The sequence below is a fragment of the Lycium ferocissimum genome, chromosome 2 (genome assembly GCF_029784015.1).
Source record: "Lycium ferocissimum isolate CSIRO_LF1 chromosome 2, AGI_CSIRO_Lferr_CH_V1, whole genome shotgun sequence".
Lineage (NCBI taxonomy): Eukaryota > Viridiplantae > Streptophyta > Magnoliopsida > Solanales > Solanaceae > Lycium > Lycium ferocissimum.
In genome coordinates this window covers 7,090,372-7,110,603 of record NC_081343.1, presented here as the reverse complement: position 1 = coordinate 7,110,603, position 20,232 = coordinate 7,090,372, and the positions used below count along the sequence as shown (strand labels likewise).

General features: G+C 38.0%; 1 protein-coding gene across 1 annotated transcript; it reads right to left on the bottom strand.

Annotated features, from left to right (window-relative positions):
- Window positions 1-17,684: 17,684 nt before the first annotated feature.
- LOC132047393 (uncharacterized) lies at window positions 17,685-19,824 on the bottom strand. Its single transcript, XM_059438444.1, has 2 exons — window positions 19,544-19,824; window positions 17,685-18,234 (listed from the first exon to the last, which is right to left on the bottom strand). The coding sequence occupies exons 1-2, from the start codon at window positions 19,822-19,824 to the stop codon at window positions 17,685-17,687; spliced, it is 831 nt and encodes a 276-aa protein (XP_059294427.1).
- Between the last annotated feature and the right edge of the window lie 408 nt (window positions 19,825-20,232).

Below are 20,232 nucleotides of genomic sequence, written 5' to 3'. Positions count from 1 at the left end.
CTGATGTTGTATAAGTTTTTTGTAACGAAAAAGTGCAGTGTAAAAATTTGAATTAAATCGATTTAAACATGTCGAGGTGTTAAAGCAACCAATAGATGCTGAGAAAGACACAAACAAGTTCATTTCCATTGCTCGAGAGGAGCACAACGGCGGCAGAAAAATAGGAGGATTGATGTATATCATCTCCTTCATTTGGGCAACTTACTAAGACCACCACTGGGTCTAATGAATCTTCCACGGCTTTGAACGTATTTGTTACATCTCGGAGATTCGGACTGTTGCATTGTGAGTAGACCAACGCGAGCTTAAGATGAAGATGAAGTCCTTACGAGATAAAGGAGAGTATTTGATAACCTTAAGTGCGTACCATGAGATCTTGAAGTCATATGAATTAGTGAGACTAAGTTCGTCAAAGGAAGTGAAACGCAAGTTATGTTTGAGAAGGTTTCGTAACAATTGAGCTAATAATTATTAAGTAATGTCTTGAGGAGGAGTTATAGGGCTCCTTAGATGGTTAATGAAGTATTATGCAAGTGCCATAAGGTTCCATAAGGATTGAGAGTTGAACGAATCGACGCGAAAAAGTTTCGAAAAATGTTGGGTTGTACGACCACTTATACGGACCGTATAAGTTATACGACTCGTATAATGGTTCGTATAACCATTCCAGAGAAGGGCAAAGCCATGGTGGGGTTACACGGTCCATTTATATGGACCGTATAAATGGCCATATAATCGGGTCGAGCCAGTTTTTTTATTTTTATATATGGACGACCCTTGCTCATTTATTTCATTTCCAACATTTCCCCAAGTCTTAAAAGCTCTAGAACCTTTCCTCCAAGCATATCCACACAACCCAAGAGAGATCATAGATCAAATTGCAAGAATCAAAGGATCCAAGTGTTGGAAGGCTCACTACGGTTTGTAGAACTCAAGATTTTCTTTGGTGTTGAAGTTGGGGTTTCACTCAAGCGAATGATTTGATTCAAGCTTGCTCTTGTGTGACTAAGGTGAGTTTTTATACTTGTTTCCATGTTATTAAGAATGTCTAGTTGTTGAATAACTTGATTAAGGGAAAGAAAGCAAAAGAGGAAGTCCAAATGTGGGTTTGATGATGTTATGAGTAATAAATTGACTTGAGTTGTAATTGTTGGAATACTTTGGGTATAATCTTGCTATGAATTGTAGTAATGATGATGAGGAAGTGTGGTACACTAGTGTATATAGAGTTGTATTGAAATTGTTATTGTGTGATGGTTATGAAAAGGAGTTTTGGGCGTGTAATGAAGTCTCTCAATTACGAAATTGATGATAATGCCATTATTGATTGGGAGCTGCTTTATGATATAATGGAAGTCGATAAAACAGGGGAAATGCTGCCCAATTTTCGCTAGCTCATGAATTATTCTAGTTTGAACTTAAGAGTGTCTTTAAGACTTAACCGTAGTATGATCATTTTAAATGTAGATCTTGTGAACGTGGAAGGAGAACTTTAAACGATTAAGGAGACGTTAAGGTATGTTAAGGCTATTCCTTCTTCATTTTGGCATGATCCTATGTTATGAGCCAACAACCGATTAAATGAGCTTCCATATTACTCTATTCTTAGAAGCATTAGGAGTACTTCAGTCTTTGATGTTCCTGTACCCCGCTTATGATTGTTCCTTCGTTCTCACGGGTCCGCCTCTATGTATACGCTTATTCATGCATTACATTCATTCATATATATATATATGCATATTGACCCGTGACCGATGCGTTATATACGCGTATATTATATGTACACGGGGTATGGGAAAATGGATAGGCGTTATATACGCACACACCGATCACCGGCGCACTCGTGACGATGATATACGGATCGGGCCGTACGTTCCTCGACATTATTATATGATATATGGATCGGGCCGTACGTTCCTCGGCACTATTATATGGGATATGGATCGGGCTGAACGTTCCTCAACACTATGACCTATATTTATATACATGAGCACGATTATCAGAGAAATACGCATTATGCGCCCGCGCAGAGCATTGTCGGGGCCATCTGAGATACTTGTTCATACAAAGCTATGCAAAGAGTCGGTTCATTTTGAGTTCTAGATTCGTTCACGATTCTTATGCTTATACTTACGTTACTCTTATACGTACATACTCGCACATATCCGTACCGAATCCCCTATCGTCGGGGGGGGGGGGTCGCGTTCGTGCCGCGGTTTAGGCAGACGGACGAGTGTGTCCGGCTCTCCGGGACTTCTATATCCATCGGTCGGTGGTGCGCTCCATTTGATCCGGAGAAATTTGCTATTTTGGTATGCCATTCTTTTGAGATGTATATGCATACGGGTATGAACGGGGCCGTCCCGTCCTTTCACCGACTGATATTCCGGTGAGGTCGTCCGTACGGTGTACGTGTATGTCGACGATGTAGCCTTGTCGCTCCTATTCTTTTGTGTACAGTATATGTAGCGGCCTAGTTGGCTTGCACTGTTCTTTCAGCTTATATGTATGTAAATGTACAGAGTTCATGATGTCACCCCCTTCATGAGGCAGTATGAGATCAGTTTTAGTCACTTATGGCCCTTGATGTTCAGTATGGTTCAGATAGGAGTATAGGGGTGTTTGGTCACTAGAGGTCAGACACTCGTCACGACTCATCGGTTTAGGTCGTGACAGTATTCAATACCTGTGGTTAGACTTGAACCATAGAAATTATGTGTATACACGTGAGAAAGTCAATATATAAGCATGTATCAAGTGTACAAAAGATTTCGAGTTGAAAAGAATCGGAAAGAAATAAACTCGGAAATATGTGTGAAGATGCTGTTGACATATGGAACGCATATCCGATATGCAAGCTGCATGTCTAGCCGTACGTGAGGTCTCAGAAATCACTAAAGGTTTGGAAATTTCAAGTCTCTAAACTCGATATGTGAAGCCAACATACGGACAACATGTTGGACATAGGGTCTGCATGTTGTATCATCCATTGAAGCTAAAAATGTTAGAATCCCAAGTCTCTAAAGTTGACCTGTGGTGGCTACATGAAGGTCGCATGTTTGACACACGGACCGTATGTCCCACCGTCTGTTGGAGGTCTCAGAAGATGATTTTGACTTAGTTGAAGAGCTAATTTTGACTTAGTTGAAGAGCTAACATACGGATCAACATGTGGACTGCATATTCGATATGCGGCTGCATGTGGCGGCTGCCTGTAGCAGGTCGAGCTAAAATCTATAGTACGAAAATTTTCAGGATTTTTAACTCTACTTCAATTTGGCTGGCCCTTTTTATGAAAAAACCAACCTAGGTCTTTTCCAAACCATATAAGGTGAGTTGCTACTCAATTCTTGTGAATATTGCCTTAAATTAACAAGGATTAACACCAAGTCATTATCCCAATTCATCATTTATTGAAATTTACCGCAAAATCGACTGAAGACGAATTTTTTAGGAAACTTCAAGAGATAATATCATTGATCTCTTATAATGTTTATTGGGTGAATTGTGGTTCGTATATCCTATTGAAAGGGATTAGAACACTGGGTGTTGACTTGAATATATCAAGAACCCAATATTTGACTTAAAACCCAAGGGTGGAAATCCATAGAGTTCAATCAAATTTCTAATCCTTATCGTGCTAATTGAATGTAGAGTGGTTATTTGAGCGTTTGGAATTACATTTGAAGCATTTAGCGGGATTTGAGGTATAATTTCTTTGAAAACCTCTTTTAACAACGAAGGCTTTATGTGTGTGTCGGACAAGCTCGCATCGAGTCTCCTTATTTTATTCAATATTGTGACTTTTGTATGATATACTTGATTAATCCTAAGTGTGAGCTACTGAATTTGTAACTCCAATAATATATTTTGAACTTGAAACTTGATTTGTGATTGTGAACATGATTTTTTAAATGTGCTATGGCTTTGAAATTGTCACGACCCAACCCGCCATGACTGGCACCCATCTAAATCCTAGTGGGCGAACTAACATACAAGACACCTATCCATTCAATCCGGTTTTATATTAACCAAGCTAAACAGTTATTACTCATTTAACAACAAAAGAACAAGGTAAATCATGCCATAAATGCTGAAATAAGTGCGAAAGTTCTAACTATTACAATCCCTAAAATTCGAAAGTCATCGTACAGGACTCTAAGCTAAAAACATGTCTAAGAATCTGAAGTCTAACAAGTAAGTAATCCATAATGTCCAGAGCACGAAAAGACATCATAGCAAGAAGATCTTCGGGCGGCACGGGAAGAAGCTCACTCAAAATCTCAACAAATATCCTCCACGCTAGATGTGAGGACGAGCAACGGTCTCTATATCGCAATCTGCACTCAATGAATGCAGCAAGGTAGTATCAATACAAACACTATGTACCGGTAGATATCATAGGCCAACTAAGATTAGTATCATGCATATTTCGTAAAATCAATAGAATAAAACAAGCCAGTCAACATCATGAATATCAATAAATCACAACAAGTCAACCAAGAACAATCACAATCAAATCACCAAGATATCTAGTATCACAATCACGCAAGTCACAACGGAAATAAATTTACCACAGTAACCTCACTCGCTGTACATACATGCTAGCTGATGTCGTAGCTCAGTAGCCATGACCTGCAGGGGACCCATGGTGTCCATGTACCACCCGTTCCGGATCCACTCCTCAGACCCGAGCACAAACCTCCACCCCGAAATGAAACTCGATCGCGGGACATATCAAAGTACCTCTCGTTTCCGGAATGATCCTCGGACCACGAGCCCATAATCTAGGTCACATGAGTGCCTTTCCGTACCTCTTACAGAACAGTGTTTCTTACCTTTCCAATATCAACAATCAACTCATCATTTCATGTCACAATACCTCGAGAAGATTGTATTAGCTTCTCATCACAACATATCCACTGTAGATTTAATCACACAGGAATAATGGCACGGAGCCTACACAATCAATCAATCGCATTCACGTAGGAATTTAACCACACAATGCCATGCATGAAAACTAGACATGCTTTCTCCTAAGGAGATCACCAAACATACAATCAACTAACTAAAGTCTAACTTAAGTAAACCGTAACTTACCTCAAAGTGAAAGCCGGAACAAGCGAGTTACTCTCACACAACCTTTCCTTTCCTCAAGGCCTCAATACGTTCACGGTCTAAAATAGAAGGCTCAATGAGTCACATTGCTCAATTTACAAACACCCAAGCAAGAATACCCTTCCCTTTTCCCATTCTAAGGGTGGATGATTTTCTAGGTGATAAACAACCTATCAAGGCCCCTAGTATTCATTTACCATCAATTTATACAACATTCTATCAAACATTACCATTACAAATAGTTTTCTATGGCAAAGACACCATTTTTTATAGAATCCTAGGTCTCAAATCACTTAGTTTACGATTCTAAATGTTCAATTTATGACAAATAGCAACTAATCAATCCATTTAAATGATAAATAAGCGATAATAACCCCAACCCATCAAGTTTAGAAGGTTTATTGATGTTCTAGGGTTTCTACTTCACTTTCACCATTAAAGACCCATGAAGATGATTACAATAACGAAGAGGAAGGGAATGATAAAATGAAAAGAAATGGAACTTACCTCTCAAGGTTATCTTGCCCTAGCTTGAAAATTCTCTCTAGGTGCTTGTTAGGAAGTGTGTTGGTGTTTTGTGAAAAGAGAAAATAAAACTGAGTATATAAAATTCAGGCTACTATTTTACGTCGACCGCTACAGCGATCATCACGCCGCTGCAGCGGTACCGCTATAGCGGTCCACCACAAAATCGTTGTGACCGCTATGACGGTCCATCTACCGCTATAGCGGTACCGCCATAGCGGTACATTGCCCGCTACAGCTGCCACCAAGGAAAATGGATGGCCGCTGGCAAGTACCGCCACAGCGGCTCATTTTGGGCAGTGAGCTCGATTTTGTTCAGTTTTTCCCCTATCACCCCATATTTCATCCAAGGCCTCAAAAACACAACAAAAAACATGCACACATACAAAAAGACGCCCCACCAATCCACCCATGGCCTCAGAATTCCCAACGGAGTCCTAATTTCCCATAACGACCGGAAGGGTCGTTACAGAAATACCCCTATTAATAGAAAGACGAATATGAATGATTTCAGCTGACATGCCATGACTTTATGAAGCAATATGAATTGATAATCATTATATTTGTTCGGCCTTGTCATTAAGGGGGACGAGTAGCATTATGGATCTTAACATATCACTTTGAGCAGTTTTGTCTATCGGGGGAAGATTGACCGCCATGAGTTGGTTCTCCGGTGCATCGTTTTTTAAAATGGAAACCTATAGGGTTCTCCCATCTTTTGGTTCGCCCATGTGCTAGCATATGAAATTGTTTGGTTTGCCCTTTGTCGGCTCTTCCGTATTCTTTCCTTGACACTTTGTTTTATCTATTCTATCATAATTTGCTCCTTTTCTTTCTGCTTAGTTGTGTTTCTTCTTTAACTACTTGATTCTGTATAAATTCTTTCTTGCAATATTTTGTGGGAAAATATGACAACTTTTTTGTAAAGATAATAGATGTTTCTTTGATGAGTATATGGAAATTATACCTTGTCAATTTGTGGCAATGTCATTTTTATGTGCTTTTACACAGGAACGATTTTGTCACGACTCAATTTCATAAGCTGTGAAGGCAAGACTAACACCAAGTTAGTAAGCCATCCACAACCAATACTACGGAAAAGATAAGTAAAGCTTGTAGAAATATCATACAAGTCAATTTAACGTCTTAAATACACCTTATAATTATAAAAAAACGGAATAAGTAATACAACCCCAAAATATGATGTCACGAGTACAAGAACTGACTAAGAGGAATACAAGTCTGAAATAGTAATTTAAATCATCCTCTGAAATAAGAGGACAGGAAATAAAGGGAAAGGGAATCTGGTGCTATGAATCGACTAGTAGCTCACCCTGAGTCCTCCTAGACAGCTAATCAATACAAAGTGAGATCACGTGCTCCACTCGAACTGGGGACCGAATCTACACAAAAAAAAGGTGCAGCAAGTGTAGCGTGAGTACAGGAAATCAACATGTGTTACAGTTCACTTTTACGCTGGTGTATAAAAGCTACTACGAGGTTGTGGACTCTATTCAGATTTTGTATTTTTAGAGTCGCCACCTAATTTTATAATGGAAATTAGGAAAACCAGTGGTCGAGGGTTTATTCAAAATACAGTGAAAAATCCTTCGTAATCTAGAGTTCTAGGTAAGAGTTCTGATGATTCCACGGAATGGTGTCAGGCACCCCAGTATTAAGGATTCTTACTATACGGTTGACCTTCGAATTCCAGTGTGTGATTATCTTCTTAAAATGCTTAATTAGTGTTTATTTTCCACTTTAAAAGATATAATCATTGAATTGCATATCATTGGTTTTAAAAAGATTTGAATATATTCCCTTTATATATAGGGTAGTTTAGTTTGGATTTATAATATCCAGATAAGGATAGTTTCCTTTATATATAAGGATAGGGTATTTGGTTTAAAGAAGCAAAAGAGTTTTGGTTTAAAAGTATAAGTATCCCTTTAAGTCACACACTTGGTCTCGGATCCGTCCATATAATGCTTTAGAACACCGTATCCTAAACTTCGTATTACAAATGCGTATAACTTATTTGAATAGGCCCGGGTTATAAAAAAGTGATTTAATTTTTACTCTTTATAACTTTGTTTTTCATATGGACTGCAAAAGACACTTTTGTTGGCCCAAAAACAATATGCCTTTTGGCCCAAAAAATCCTTATTCTTTCCGCTGTTGGCCTTGGGCCTAAAGTCATTTTTTGTTTTAGTTTGTTGGGCTTGGTCTAAAATCACTTGGTTTGAACTTAATCTTTCACCTAAAGACTTATGCACAGTCCGTAAAATGTGACCTTTTGTTCCAACATTTGAAACTCCTTTTATCCTTGCTTATTAATTTGTATCACAATTCAATTTTTGTTATTTTTTTTCGAACTTCAAAAGCATTATACTTAAATCGGTTTGTTTGAAATTCGTTTGGGGACCTAAAGTAGACTAAACGGCATAAGTACTGTTGTCCTAAGACGTCTAGTTCAACCATAAAGTATTCCATCATAATACGAGTTTTTACAAGTCCATGAATACAATACATCAATCTGGAAAATAAGAGGGCATAAATAAAAAGAGAAAGGATAGGCTAGGGGCGCACGAAGCCTCTAGTTAGCCATTTTCACCCATGGGTGGGCCTTCGATGTACTTCTTCGACATATTTCTCATTTCCTTTAGCCCAGATGTCTATATTGTTGAAAGAAGTGGTCTGTTCGGCCTTGGGCCTTGGCCCAACAGACTTGACTTGACTCGGCCCAAGTGGCCATACAGTGGAGAGGAGAAACGAAAGGGGGAACCCGGTTAGAAATTATACTACTGAACTTATCACCATATATATATATATATATATATATATATATATATATATATATATATGCATAAAATGAAACACACATATACACACGTTTAGTTTCAAAATTGGGCCTAAAAGGGGCCATCGATTACACTTTAACAATTAACGCCCGGGCCCCCTTTGTTTGGCTGAGTATAGACCTGGGCTATTCTTGTGCTAAGTGTGATAGGCTAGGCCCAGATTTCTGCTAAGTCTATATTGGGGCTGAAATTAACACCTAAAAAGTTCTGTCTCCCTTTTAACTCCATTTTGTAACGCTAACTTGTTTAGATATACCCCTGATATATCATGATATACATAGGTGATAAGCCAGCGTATACCATATGTATACTCTTTCTTCTTTATCAAAAGTTGTATATTTTATGTATACCTAATCATTAAACTTAGACCTCAGGCTTATGTCTTGGCCAACTACCAGGTAAATCTTTACACATTTTTAGAAAAAACTTCATAATTATAATTGAAGTTAGTGAGAACTTAAACTAGTCAATTACACACTTTGAGAAAGGAACAGTTTCACAATATAACAGTAAAAAATATAAAAGAAAAGACATGACCTTACTCAAGTAACAGTTGACCTAGCAAAAGGGTAAGATCATAGTAATATACATCCATGGAGTCAAACAGTACCCAGAAACTTAACAGTGATGTATAAATCAAGAAGGATTGAACCATGATCACAAGGAGAGTTTAGGAATCAAAAAATTAGGACACAAGACAATTTCAACTTAGGAAATCTTAACTGGGCAAAATGGTACAAGATAGATAGGATCTAGAAGACTCAAACAATCATAGATGACATAAAGGCACATATTTTGCTTCAGCTGATTCAACAGGGCAAAGGCGCATATAAAAAAAAAGGTGCAGGATTCATGTACATCGTAACTCAGATAACGCAAATACTTATGGCCTTCAGTTTCATCAAGGCTATAAAGGAAACAGGATGACACAGGATCCAAACAGAGCTAAGTAGTTAGTGTTTTAATACCCCTTTTAAAGTAAAGAATTAATCAACAGGATTTCCATTCTTTTGTCTAGTTCCCATTTATTTTCCATCCCACCCCCCCCCCCCCAAAAAAAAATAGTCAAGCTATTGTGGATCACTTCCTTTTTTGACTTTAGAAGTCTATTTAGACACCTAATGTACTCACTTTATTTTTTCAACCTTTGACATATTGATGAAGTTTGAGGAGTCAAATATAATCATAAAGGCAAACATACACCCCATGGACTAATGGAGTATGCCGTGGCACCTCTTACTTGGAGGAGGACACAATGGACCAAATATAACTTGGTACTTCTCTATCATCTCTCTGAGGTGCCTTTTAAAAAGGCTTCTCCACTGTCAAGTGAGTCATGGATTGTTTTTGATCACTTACAACCCTACCAAAAAACTACCATTAAATTAAATCCCAGTTAAATGTTTAAACAACATAGACACAGAGTTAGCAATTTTAGTTAACTCAAACTAGGGCCTTGATCATGAAAACTGTTTTGAATTCCTTTTAGGCATGACAGAAGTTAAAACCATATAGACATCCATTTTGAAGTTGATATAAAACCATATAGACATCCATTTTGAAGTTGATATAAAACCATATAGACATCCATTTTGAGGTTGATCTTTGGGATAGTACAAATCAAGACAGAATCACAACAAACATATTTTTCTTCTGAATACAACCACTTCACCCTTCTAGTCTCATAGCATCATTTCATATCATCATTTTTTCTTATTAATACCAACTTCCAGGTTAATCATGACTAGTTTATGAAATAGTTTAGGTAGACCTAGTCAAGAAGGGCAAAGTCACACACAGAGATAGGGGGAAAGGGAGCAATGCATCAGAAAGAAAAAAAAAAAAACGGGTCCAAACCTACACCTATTTTTTCTATTCTTTCCTACGCTTCAGACTCCAGATCATAAAAAAGAACCAATGGCTGATTTTGAGGTCCACACAAGGTCAGTTTCATGTGTATAATTCATTTCAAAACATTCTAAGTCGTGGACAAATCAAGTAAAGTACCCCTAGGATCTTCTAGTTTATTTTAATCAGCTAAACCAGATTAGAGCTTAAAACAAGAGGGTTGAGTCTACTTTTTATTATTGGTTCACACTCTACCACTAAGAATCTCTACCTATTCCATGCTTTACCTTAATGTACAATAAACAACCATCATGTTCAGATCAATACACTCCGAAAGATTTAGGCAAACTCAATCATACTCAGACAGACCTAAGCAAGTTCAGATACAACCAGGTTTATTCAGACACCTTCAAGTGTTTTCAATCATATTCAGACTTGTTTAAGTGCACTCACACTCATTAAAGCCTTTTAGACTCATTCAATCAAATAAACAAGCACATTAACGAGTGTTATGGGACATTCACAGATACTGGTAAATAGACTTAGATCATTTCAGGTGTTCATATAAACCTTGGCCTGGACAAACAAATACCAAACAACATGATTCATACACTAACAAACTCACATGAGAAAGGTTTTAGCCAGGTTCATATCAAACTTCTCATCCTCTTCTCTTCTTTAGGTTTTTTAACCTTTGAAACTAAGTGATTGATTCATTGAGACAATCTCAGTATTTTAACTTCATATGACATCTCATTTCATTCTATCATGATTATTCTTGAAACCATTAAGGGGAGTTTTAGCACCTTAAAATCAAAGTTCAAAACCAAAAACAACAACTACAGCATCATTAAACTACTTGAATTAGAAAGAAGACATGATTAATTACTTAAACTAAGCAGGACGTTAATATCATAACACTTAACTAAGCAAAGATATCATGTAAACTAACACTTAAACTGAGCAAAATAAAAAAAGCAATAACAAGCAATAAAAGATAAATTGTTACCTTTTTTAAGCGCAGCCGATTCAAGAATGAACTTGGAAACCTCTTGTGCTCCCAATCCAAACTCAGATCACATAAGAAACAAAGGAAATCAAAATTTTAAACTAAGAAACCCAGCCTTTAAAGTTAAGTAAATTTTTTTTAACTGAAACCCTAATCTTAAGTATAAATCCTAAAAATATGGGTTTATAGGTATTTTTCCATCTCTATCCGTCTGTGTAAAATGCAAAATGAAAGAAAAACCCCAATTTCTCGATGTGGGACTCATTTGATTTTTTGTAAATTTTCACTTGTTTTCAAAAATAAACGAACAAGAGTGAAACAAAATAACAACAAACGGCTCGATTTGAGCCGACTTTCTTCGGTCCATTCGGTTCCCAACGAACCAATGGGTATCAAGAATTTCAAGGTGAAGGACCAACTTGCATGCAAAGTAAAAACAAAGAAAAGATGGAAAGAAAGGGAGGATTGTACCTCTAAGCGTGTTTGGATGGGATTTGGTGGAGGAAAATCCGTGAAAAGGACGAAGCAATAAATGTTTCATCCTTGTTCTGCCATAACGACGCCTATACACACCTACCTCCTCTGTAAGTATGCTTAAACAGCGATTGGACAGGAGGGAAGGGGGAGAGACAAGGCGGCGGCGCTAGGGTTATAGAAACCCTAGCCGCAACAATGCAAATGACCCCTTAGGGTCTCATTCGGCTAAAGGCTCAGCCATATATACTTGTCTTCGTTGGGCCGGGTCTAGGTCATTTGGGCTTGGGCTCGGCCAAAATAAGAAGAGGAGAAAGGGTCCCTTTACATGTATATACACACAATGTATACATACGTATATATATATATATATATATATATATATATATATATATATATATATATATATAAAGGGCAAAACGGACAATTTAATAAAAATGGGCAAAACTAAAAGGGTTGATTATTAACCACAATATTTCAAATATAACCAAATTAATACATAATTAAATGATTAAACCATTAACAAGCTGATTTTGCGATAATGACCTTAATTGTCTTGAACCATGGATTGGTTATTTCAATTATCACCATAATAAAAATAATTAAGGCAATTAAAAGCTAGTTTTGCAATAATGGCACTGATTGGCTAAAATCATGAAAATTGGCTATTTTAGTAAGGCCAGAATTAAACTTAACAATTGATTATTTCAATTGTAGCCACTATTAGCCATATAGTAAGTAATTTATGGAATTTAACCATAATTAGACACTTGACTAATTATGATTAATTCTAATAATTTGTACAAATGCATATTGAATATGCAAAATTAAGAATTGAGGGGTAACAATGGTTAATTCATTCAATCAACCAGATCCCTTGAATCAATCAGAGTGAAATGCTTGTTAATTGACTTTCTGATAATTTTATCAATTAAATAGACAATTGTTTCAGATTACTCTTTCTTGAAAAATACATAAATTATTTTCCAAATGATTCATAATTTTATCAGTTATTTTACTTAATAAAAATGGCGAAATTTTAGCTAAATAATTTTATAAAATTATTTTGATATGTAGAAAACACACACTTCACTTCGTTTGATATCCATAGGTTTTGAATAGTTAAAGTAAATTATGGAAGGTCAAAAATTAGGTGTCAACAACGTGTACTCGGCAGCATCATCGACCGACCCTAATGAAAACGGCGACCAGGGTTGGTCTTCTAATTACTACTTCCACACTTAACTGTTGTTAGTCCATTATAGTGATCATAATAAGTACAATAATCTCCAGTTACAACTCTAGGTAAAAGCCTCTAAACCCTTAAGTCAGTCAAGAATTCAATTAAGCATTTAAGATAAACCAGAAAACAGTTCAAGTAGGTCAAACGAACAAGAAATCAATGAGATAATATGGTATGCAATGATATGCAATTCAAGGCCTCTTTCCATCACCCGATACACACACGTTCAAATACTATGAATCGTGACCCATGGAGGACTTGCGAGGTCCATATACCAACTCGATGTCATTTCTCTTCGGGTTCCTAGTCTTTTAGGGCTTCTAAATCATCAAACGTAGTCCGCCAATCTGACTCATCTCATCAGCATCACTCCACCCGGAACCATTTTCCCTCGGACCTTACACACATGTCCTTAAATGCATATGAGCTACTTAATAGAGCATGAATATGAAATGCACAACCATAAGAAATTAAATTAAGAAATAAAGACTCAATCTTTAGCTCTTTTCCATTTTTAAACGAGTATTTTTAGGAGTGATGAGAACATGCAATTACTAACAAGGTAGGTAATAAGTATAGAAGCAATAAATAAGAGACCTCATATCCCAATCACAAACACAATCAATCTATGTTATCAGCTAATTCCCAAAGCATGGTATTCAAACCGGACTATACAATTGAAAATACACAACTACCCATATTGAGGCAGGGGTACCTCATACAAGTGCTCGTCACCTCACAAGTATGGGGCCCCCCTTTAGTTACCCCATTATCCCCTCTTATTAATCCAATTAGACCAACCACGACACTCTAATTAAGGTCAAAAGTCTCAACTTGCTTGAATTAAAACCAGATGGTCACAACAAAGCCTTGCCTTTTCGTAGAGCCTCCGAACGATCCCAATATGTTCAAATACGGTGTTTACGTAAGTATACGAGTCAATCGGTACCCATATTTCCATATAAAAGATTTGGGTCTAGAAAGTCAACCAAAAAATCCCGTTCCAAACCGCGAAGGCCAAAATCGTAATTTCATCGCATAATCGAGTTCAATATGGTCAAATTATTATCTAGGAAACTATGTGAATCCAATGATACCCAATTTGCTATAATTTAGTTCTTGACTTAAAAGTCACTCAGAAAGATAGGCTTCCAAGCACCAAAGGGTAAAATAAGAAAATTCGACTCATGAATAGTTTACCTATGATCTATGGAGTATAGACATCAAGAATCAATCAAATCCAACATCAATCGATAATCAATTTAAGAATTCCCAAATTTCAACTTAGGGTTCAAACCCAAATCCCCTTCCTAAATCATGATTTCTAGCATGAAAATCCTTAATCACTGATATAATTGTAAAAGGAAGGTTAGAAGTTTACCCGATTGATGAATCTTGCAAAACCTCTCAAAAATCACCTTAAACTGAGACCAAAAGCTCCAAATATGGAAATGAAATGTCTAAGCTCGAAATGGGGAATATATTGTGATCTGACCAGTGATTTCCGCTCCAGCTGCCCAAGCCTCGCAGGTGCGAGGTCCACATTTGTGGACCTATTCTCGCAGGGGTGGCCCCGCTTCTGCGTACCATGTCACACAAAAATGGGCTTTATCCCACCTAGCCAAGCACCGCACTTGCGGCCCACCTTGCACAGGTGCGGCTCCACAGTTGCGTGCCATATCTCGCAAAAGCAAGACACCAGAAAATCAGAAAACTCAACCACTTCTGAATTTCGATCCAACACCCGAAACTCATCCCCCGACACGAACCAAGCAAGCCAGTTCTAAAACACGCTAGAAACTCACTCTCGCCCTCTGAATTTCCAAAAGAGATCATCTTGACCCGGCAGTGACCAAGGTCAATTTTAATTCTCGTAAAGCCAGATTTCCTACCTAAAAGACCAAAACACCCCCAAGTCCCTCGAGAACCGAACCTACTACTCAGATTATTCATAATCGACATTTCAGACCTAATGGAATCGATGAAACTTTCAAAAAGAATCTTTTACCCCGATGTTGACTTTAGTCAACCAAATGCTTATGAACTTCCAAAAATCCCATTTTCTTACCTAAATCTCATTCGAATGCCTCGAAAATTGCGCCACCCAGTCAAATATACCATAAAGAAGCTAGGGGAAGGGTCAATAGGGGTAAAACAATCAAAACAACCAAAATGACCAAATAGGTCATTATATCATCCCACACTTAAGCACATGTTTGTCCTCAGACATAAAAGGGAAAGGAAGTACCTGAATCACTAGAAAGCTGGGGGTATCTACTCTGCATGTCCGAATCGGTCTCTCAAGTAGCCTCCTCCACTAGACGATGCCTCCATTGATCCTTTATAGAAGCAACCTCTTTGGACCTCAACTTGCGGATATGTCTATCTAAAATAGTAACTGGCTGCTCCTCAAAAGTCAAGTTATGATGAAACAACACCGAATCCTATTGAATCACGTAAGAACCATTAGAATGAAACTTCTTGAGCATGAAAATATGAAACACAGGGTGTACATCCAACAAACCCGGAGGCAAAGCCAACTCATAGGCTACCTCACCAATATGCTGAACAATCTCAAATGGACCAATGTACCTAGGGCTCTTGCCATTCTTCCCAAACCTCAACCTTCATCAGAAGTCGCTCACCCACTATGAACTCTAAGTTAGGAATCTTGCGATCCGCATAACTCTTTGGTCTACTCTAAGTTGTGAGAAGTCTCTCTTGAATCAACTTGACCTTGTCCAAAGAATCCCGCAGCAGCTCTGTACCCCAAGGGCTCACCTCAAATGCATCAAACCAATGAACTGGAGAACGACACCTCCTACCATACAATTCCTCAAACAATGCCATCTCAATGCTCGAATGGTAACTATTGTGGTAAGCAAACTCCGCCAAAGGAAAGAACTGATCCTAATGACCATTAAAATCAATCACACAGGCCTCCAATATATCCTTCAGGACCTAAGTAGTACGATCGAACTGACCATCAGTTTGATGGTAAAATGATGTGCTAAGCTCCACTCGTGTACCCAGCTCTTTCTGCATAGATCGCCAAAAATGAGACGTAAACGGAGTGCCTCGATCTGAATAATAGAAATAGATACCTGATGTGCCGTGTAATTTCAGCATATTTGATGCTTTTAACGGAGAGTTTTAGCTTGTTTTCAAGCAAGTTCGTGTCATTTTAATGTGTTTTTGTCATATTGCAGGTATTCAGTGTGTTTGCGGCCAAAGTCGGGGAAATGAATAACAAGAGCCGCAAAAGATATGCAAAAAGTGAAAGTGACTGAAGATAGACTTTTACGGAGTGAAAGACGGTCTGTATAACTTTTACGGCCCGTCAATGATGGTGTAAAACAATCACAGAAATAGTTGATGGAAAGGAAGGATTGACGGCAGAAATATAGGGACCGTATAATATTTACGGTCCGTAAAAACCCACCGTAGATCAGCAACAACAAGTCCATGACTGAAGCCTGGATTTACGGTCAAGATATACGACCGTAACTATTTTACTGTCCGTAAAAGCTGGGCGTAGATTCAGAAGACAGACAGCCATTTTACGGACGCAAGCAAGAGATTTACGGACCGTATAATATTTATGGTTCGTATAATGATCCAACGGGGGCAATTTTGTCAACTTATTTTTCACAACTTCGACCATTATAAATACTTGATGTAGGATTTTCGTAGACTACTTTTTGACCAGATTTCAGTTTTAATTTCCTTAGCATTGAATACTTATAGTTTTTAGAGCTTTTTGGGGTTACAAACAATTTCAATTATTTTCTCTTCAATTCCAAACAATCATTCGTAAGCATTATGATTTCAATTATCGTTCTTCTTTCTCTATGAGTAGCTAAATTCCCTACTAAGGTTGTGAACCCAAGGATGGGCGTCATGCGAATGGGTTTCTAGTTGTGATCTATGCATAATGGGTTATTAGTGTTTGTTAGTTCTTCATTATTCATTATTAGTTGATGGTTGCAAACATTAGCTTTTGCCATAAACCTTGATTTATTTGGGAAAATAATTACGGTTTGGTAAGAACTAATAACAAGAACTCAAGGTTTTAAACCTTGTTTAATAAATTCACTTAGGAATAAGAGGAATTTACTTGGGATAATTAATCGTTCTTCATATAAACTCCTATGTATTTGGGAATATCACAAAGAGATATTGTTCTTAATTATTGGGAAATATTAGGAACTCCGTTAGAGATTAAGTGCACTCATACATCGAGCCATTAGAAGTATATCATATTAGAATCCTAAGCATTGCATTCATCTGACCGGGATACAACCTTGGTTTCTTTTACCATATATTACAATCCAAAGATGTCAGTCAGCAATTAGTCATAAATAACCAACTTACTACAAATTCATCGTAATAAGACATTAGAACTAAATAAAGTATTCTACGATTTTAGTAACCTTGTCACACCATATTCCCTGTGGGATTCGACCCCAACCTTGTTGGGTTAGTATATTTGACAACGTCCGCTTTATGCTAATAAAAGGTGTAATTTGAGCGTATCAGTACCCCATGCAAACGAACAATCTCTATGGATATAGATTCTGGCCAACTTTTTTGAATTGTAAGCAGTCTAAACTGGTACAAAATGAGCTAACTTAGTCAAACGGTCCACAATGACCCAAATGGCATCAAACTTCCCCAAAGTCCATGGCAATCCTACCACAACATCCATAGCGATCTGCTTCCTATTTCCACTCAGGTATAGCATCCTCTGAGTAATTCCACCTAGCTTTTGGTGCTCATACTTCACTTGTTGACAATTCAAACACCGAGACATGAATCCCGCAATATCCGTCTTCATACTGCACCACCAATAATGTTGTTTCAAATCTCGATACATCTTTGTAGCTCCCGAATGAATAGAATACCTCGAACTATGGGTATCTTCCATGATCAAACTAGTAAAATCACCCACCTTGGGAAAATATATGCCACCCTTCATCCTCAAAACCCTCACTGTCAAGAGTTGCCTCCTTTCTTTTTCTTTCAACACCTTGTCTCGAATCTTACACAACTTTGCATGATCAAACTGTCGAGCCCTAATATGCTCCAATAAAGAAGATCGTGCCTCCATATAAGCTAGAACCTTGTCAGGTTTCGAAATATCAAGTCTAACCATGCTATTAGCCAAAGACTGAACATCCACAGATAAAGGTTACTCCCTAACTTTTAACGATGCTCTGCTACCCATACTCACCGCCTTGCGACTCAAGGTATCTACCATTACATTGGCCTTGCTCGGATGATAAATAATTGATATGTCATAATCCTTGTGCAACTCCAACCATCTCCGTTGCCTCAAATTGAAATCCTTCTAATTGAAAATGTGTTGAAGACTCCGATGATCTGTGAATACCTCACAATGCACATCATATAAGTAGTGCCTCTAAATCTTCAATGCTAACATACCGTTCCAACTCCAAGTCATGAGTGGGATAGTTGTTCTCATGCATCTTCAACTATCTCGAAGCATAGGCTATCACCTTCCCTTTCTTCATCAAAACACAACCAAGGCCAATCCGTGAAGCAACATAATACACGGTTATCCCTCTCTCTTTACGGGAAGAGTCAAGATCGGAGTTGTAGTCAATAAAGTCTTTAGGTTGTGAAAGCTAGCCTCGCATTCATCCGACTACTGAAAGGGTACATTCTATTGAGTCAATCTAGTCAAAGGAGATGCAATAGAAGAGAAACCTTCTACAAAATGCCGATAGTAACCGGGGCCAATGAAACTTTGAATCTCGGTAATTGAAGTAGGCCTGACCCAGTCACCAACCGCCTCAATCTTCTTAGGATCCACCATAATACCACCCTTAGTCACTAAATAACCCAAAAATGCCACATAATCGATCCAAAACTCACACTTTGAGAACTTAGCATGTAATTGCTTCTTCTTCAGAATCTCAAGCACGATCCTCAAATGACGTTAGTGCTCCCCACTACTACGAGAGTAAATCAGAATGTCATCCATGAAAATGATCACGAAGGAGTCCAATTACGGCCTAAAAACATCGTTCATCAAATCCATTAAGGTTGCTAGTCAGCCCAAAAGACATAACTAGAATCTCATAATGACCATAACGGGTCCTGAAAGTTGTCTTAGGGATATCCTCTACTGTAATCTTCAACTGGTAATAACCGGAGCTCAAATTAATCTTGGAGAAGACCGACACACCCTTAAGTTTATCAAGCAAATCGTTAATAAAAGTATGATATACTTATTCTTGATGGTAATCTTGTTCAACTGCCGATAGTCGATAAACATACGCATAGGGCCATTTTTCTTCTTCACAAACTACATCGGAGCACCCCAAGAGGAAACACTAGGTCTAATAAACCCCTTACTCAACATGTACTGCAATTTTTTTTTCAATTCTTTTAACTTTGTTGGTGCCATCCGATTTGGCAGAATAGAAATGGGCTTGGTACCATGCTCCAATAAATGTCGCGATCTGGTGAACATCTGGTAAATCTATCAAAAACACCTCAAGAAACTCCCTCACTAATGGCACCGACTCAGGTGGAGGAATATTGGCACTGTTATGCCTAACATAGGCCAAATAAGCTAAACACCTTTTCTCAACCATTCGACGAGCCTTAAGAAATGATATCACTTTCTTTGGCGTATGACTACTGACACCCTTCCACTCCAACCTAGCCAGAATGGCCACCTCGACCTCCAGGTCAGGAATAAGAACCCTGAGAACCATGCCCCGAACCATGAGCCCCACGACCCGAAAAATCACCTAAACTGAGGGCAATATCCTCTACCATGATGACCCCTACCTCCAGATGAGGTACCTCCATAACTGCCAAAGTTGTAGGGCATCTTACCTGACCTATCCTCAGTCACGCCCCGAACGAGATCCTGGTAACATGACACTCGGTGCCTGACTGCATGTGACTGAGTGAACCACATGACTTGCTGAATCAATATGTGACCTGTACTGATACGAAATATAAGTTAAAACTTGAATTGGATGAAAAAAACATGTGACATCTTAATAATACTGAAAATACTGTTTAAACATTAGTGCGGAAATATTATGAAAATATGATAGTGTAGCCCACAAGGTTGACATAACTGAATACCCAACATGACTTACTGACTAGTCTAT

Bases quoted from the DNA above. Each gene is read 5' to 3' on its own strand.
- LOC132047393 (XM_059438444.1), bottom strand. From the start codon at position 19,824: ATGGTTCTCAGGGTTCTTATTCCTGACCTGGAGGTCGAGGTGGCCATT. The intron at 18,235-19,543 runs GTACCAAGCCCA...TTTGGCTAATAG, and splicing joins GCGACATTTATTGGAGCATG to CATGGTTAGACTTGATATTT.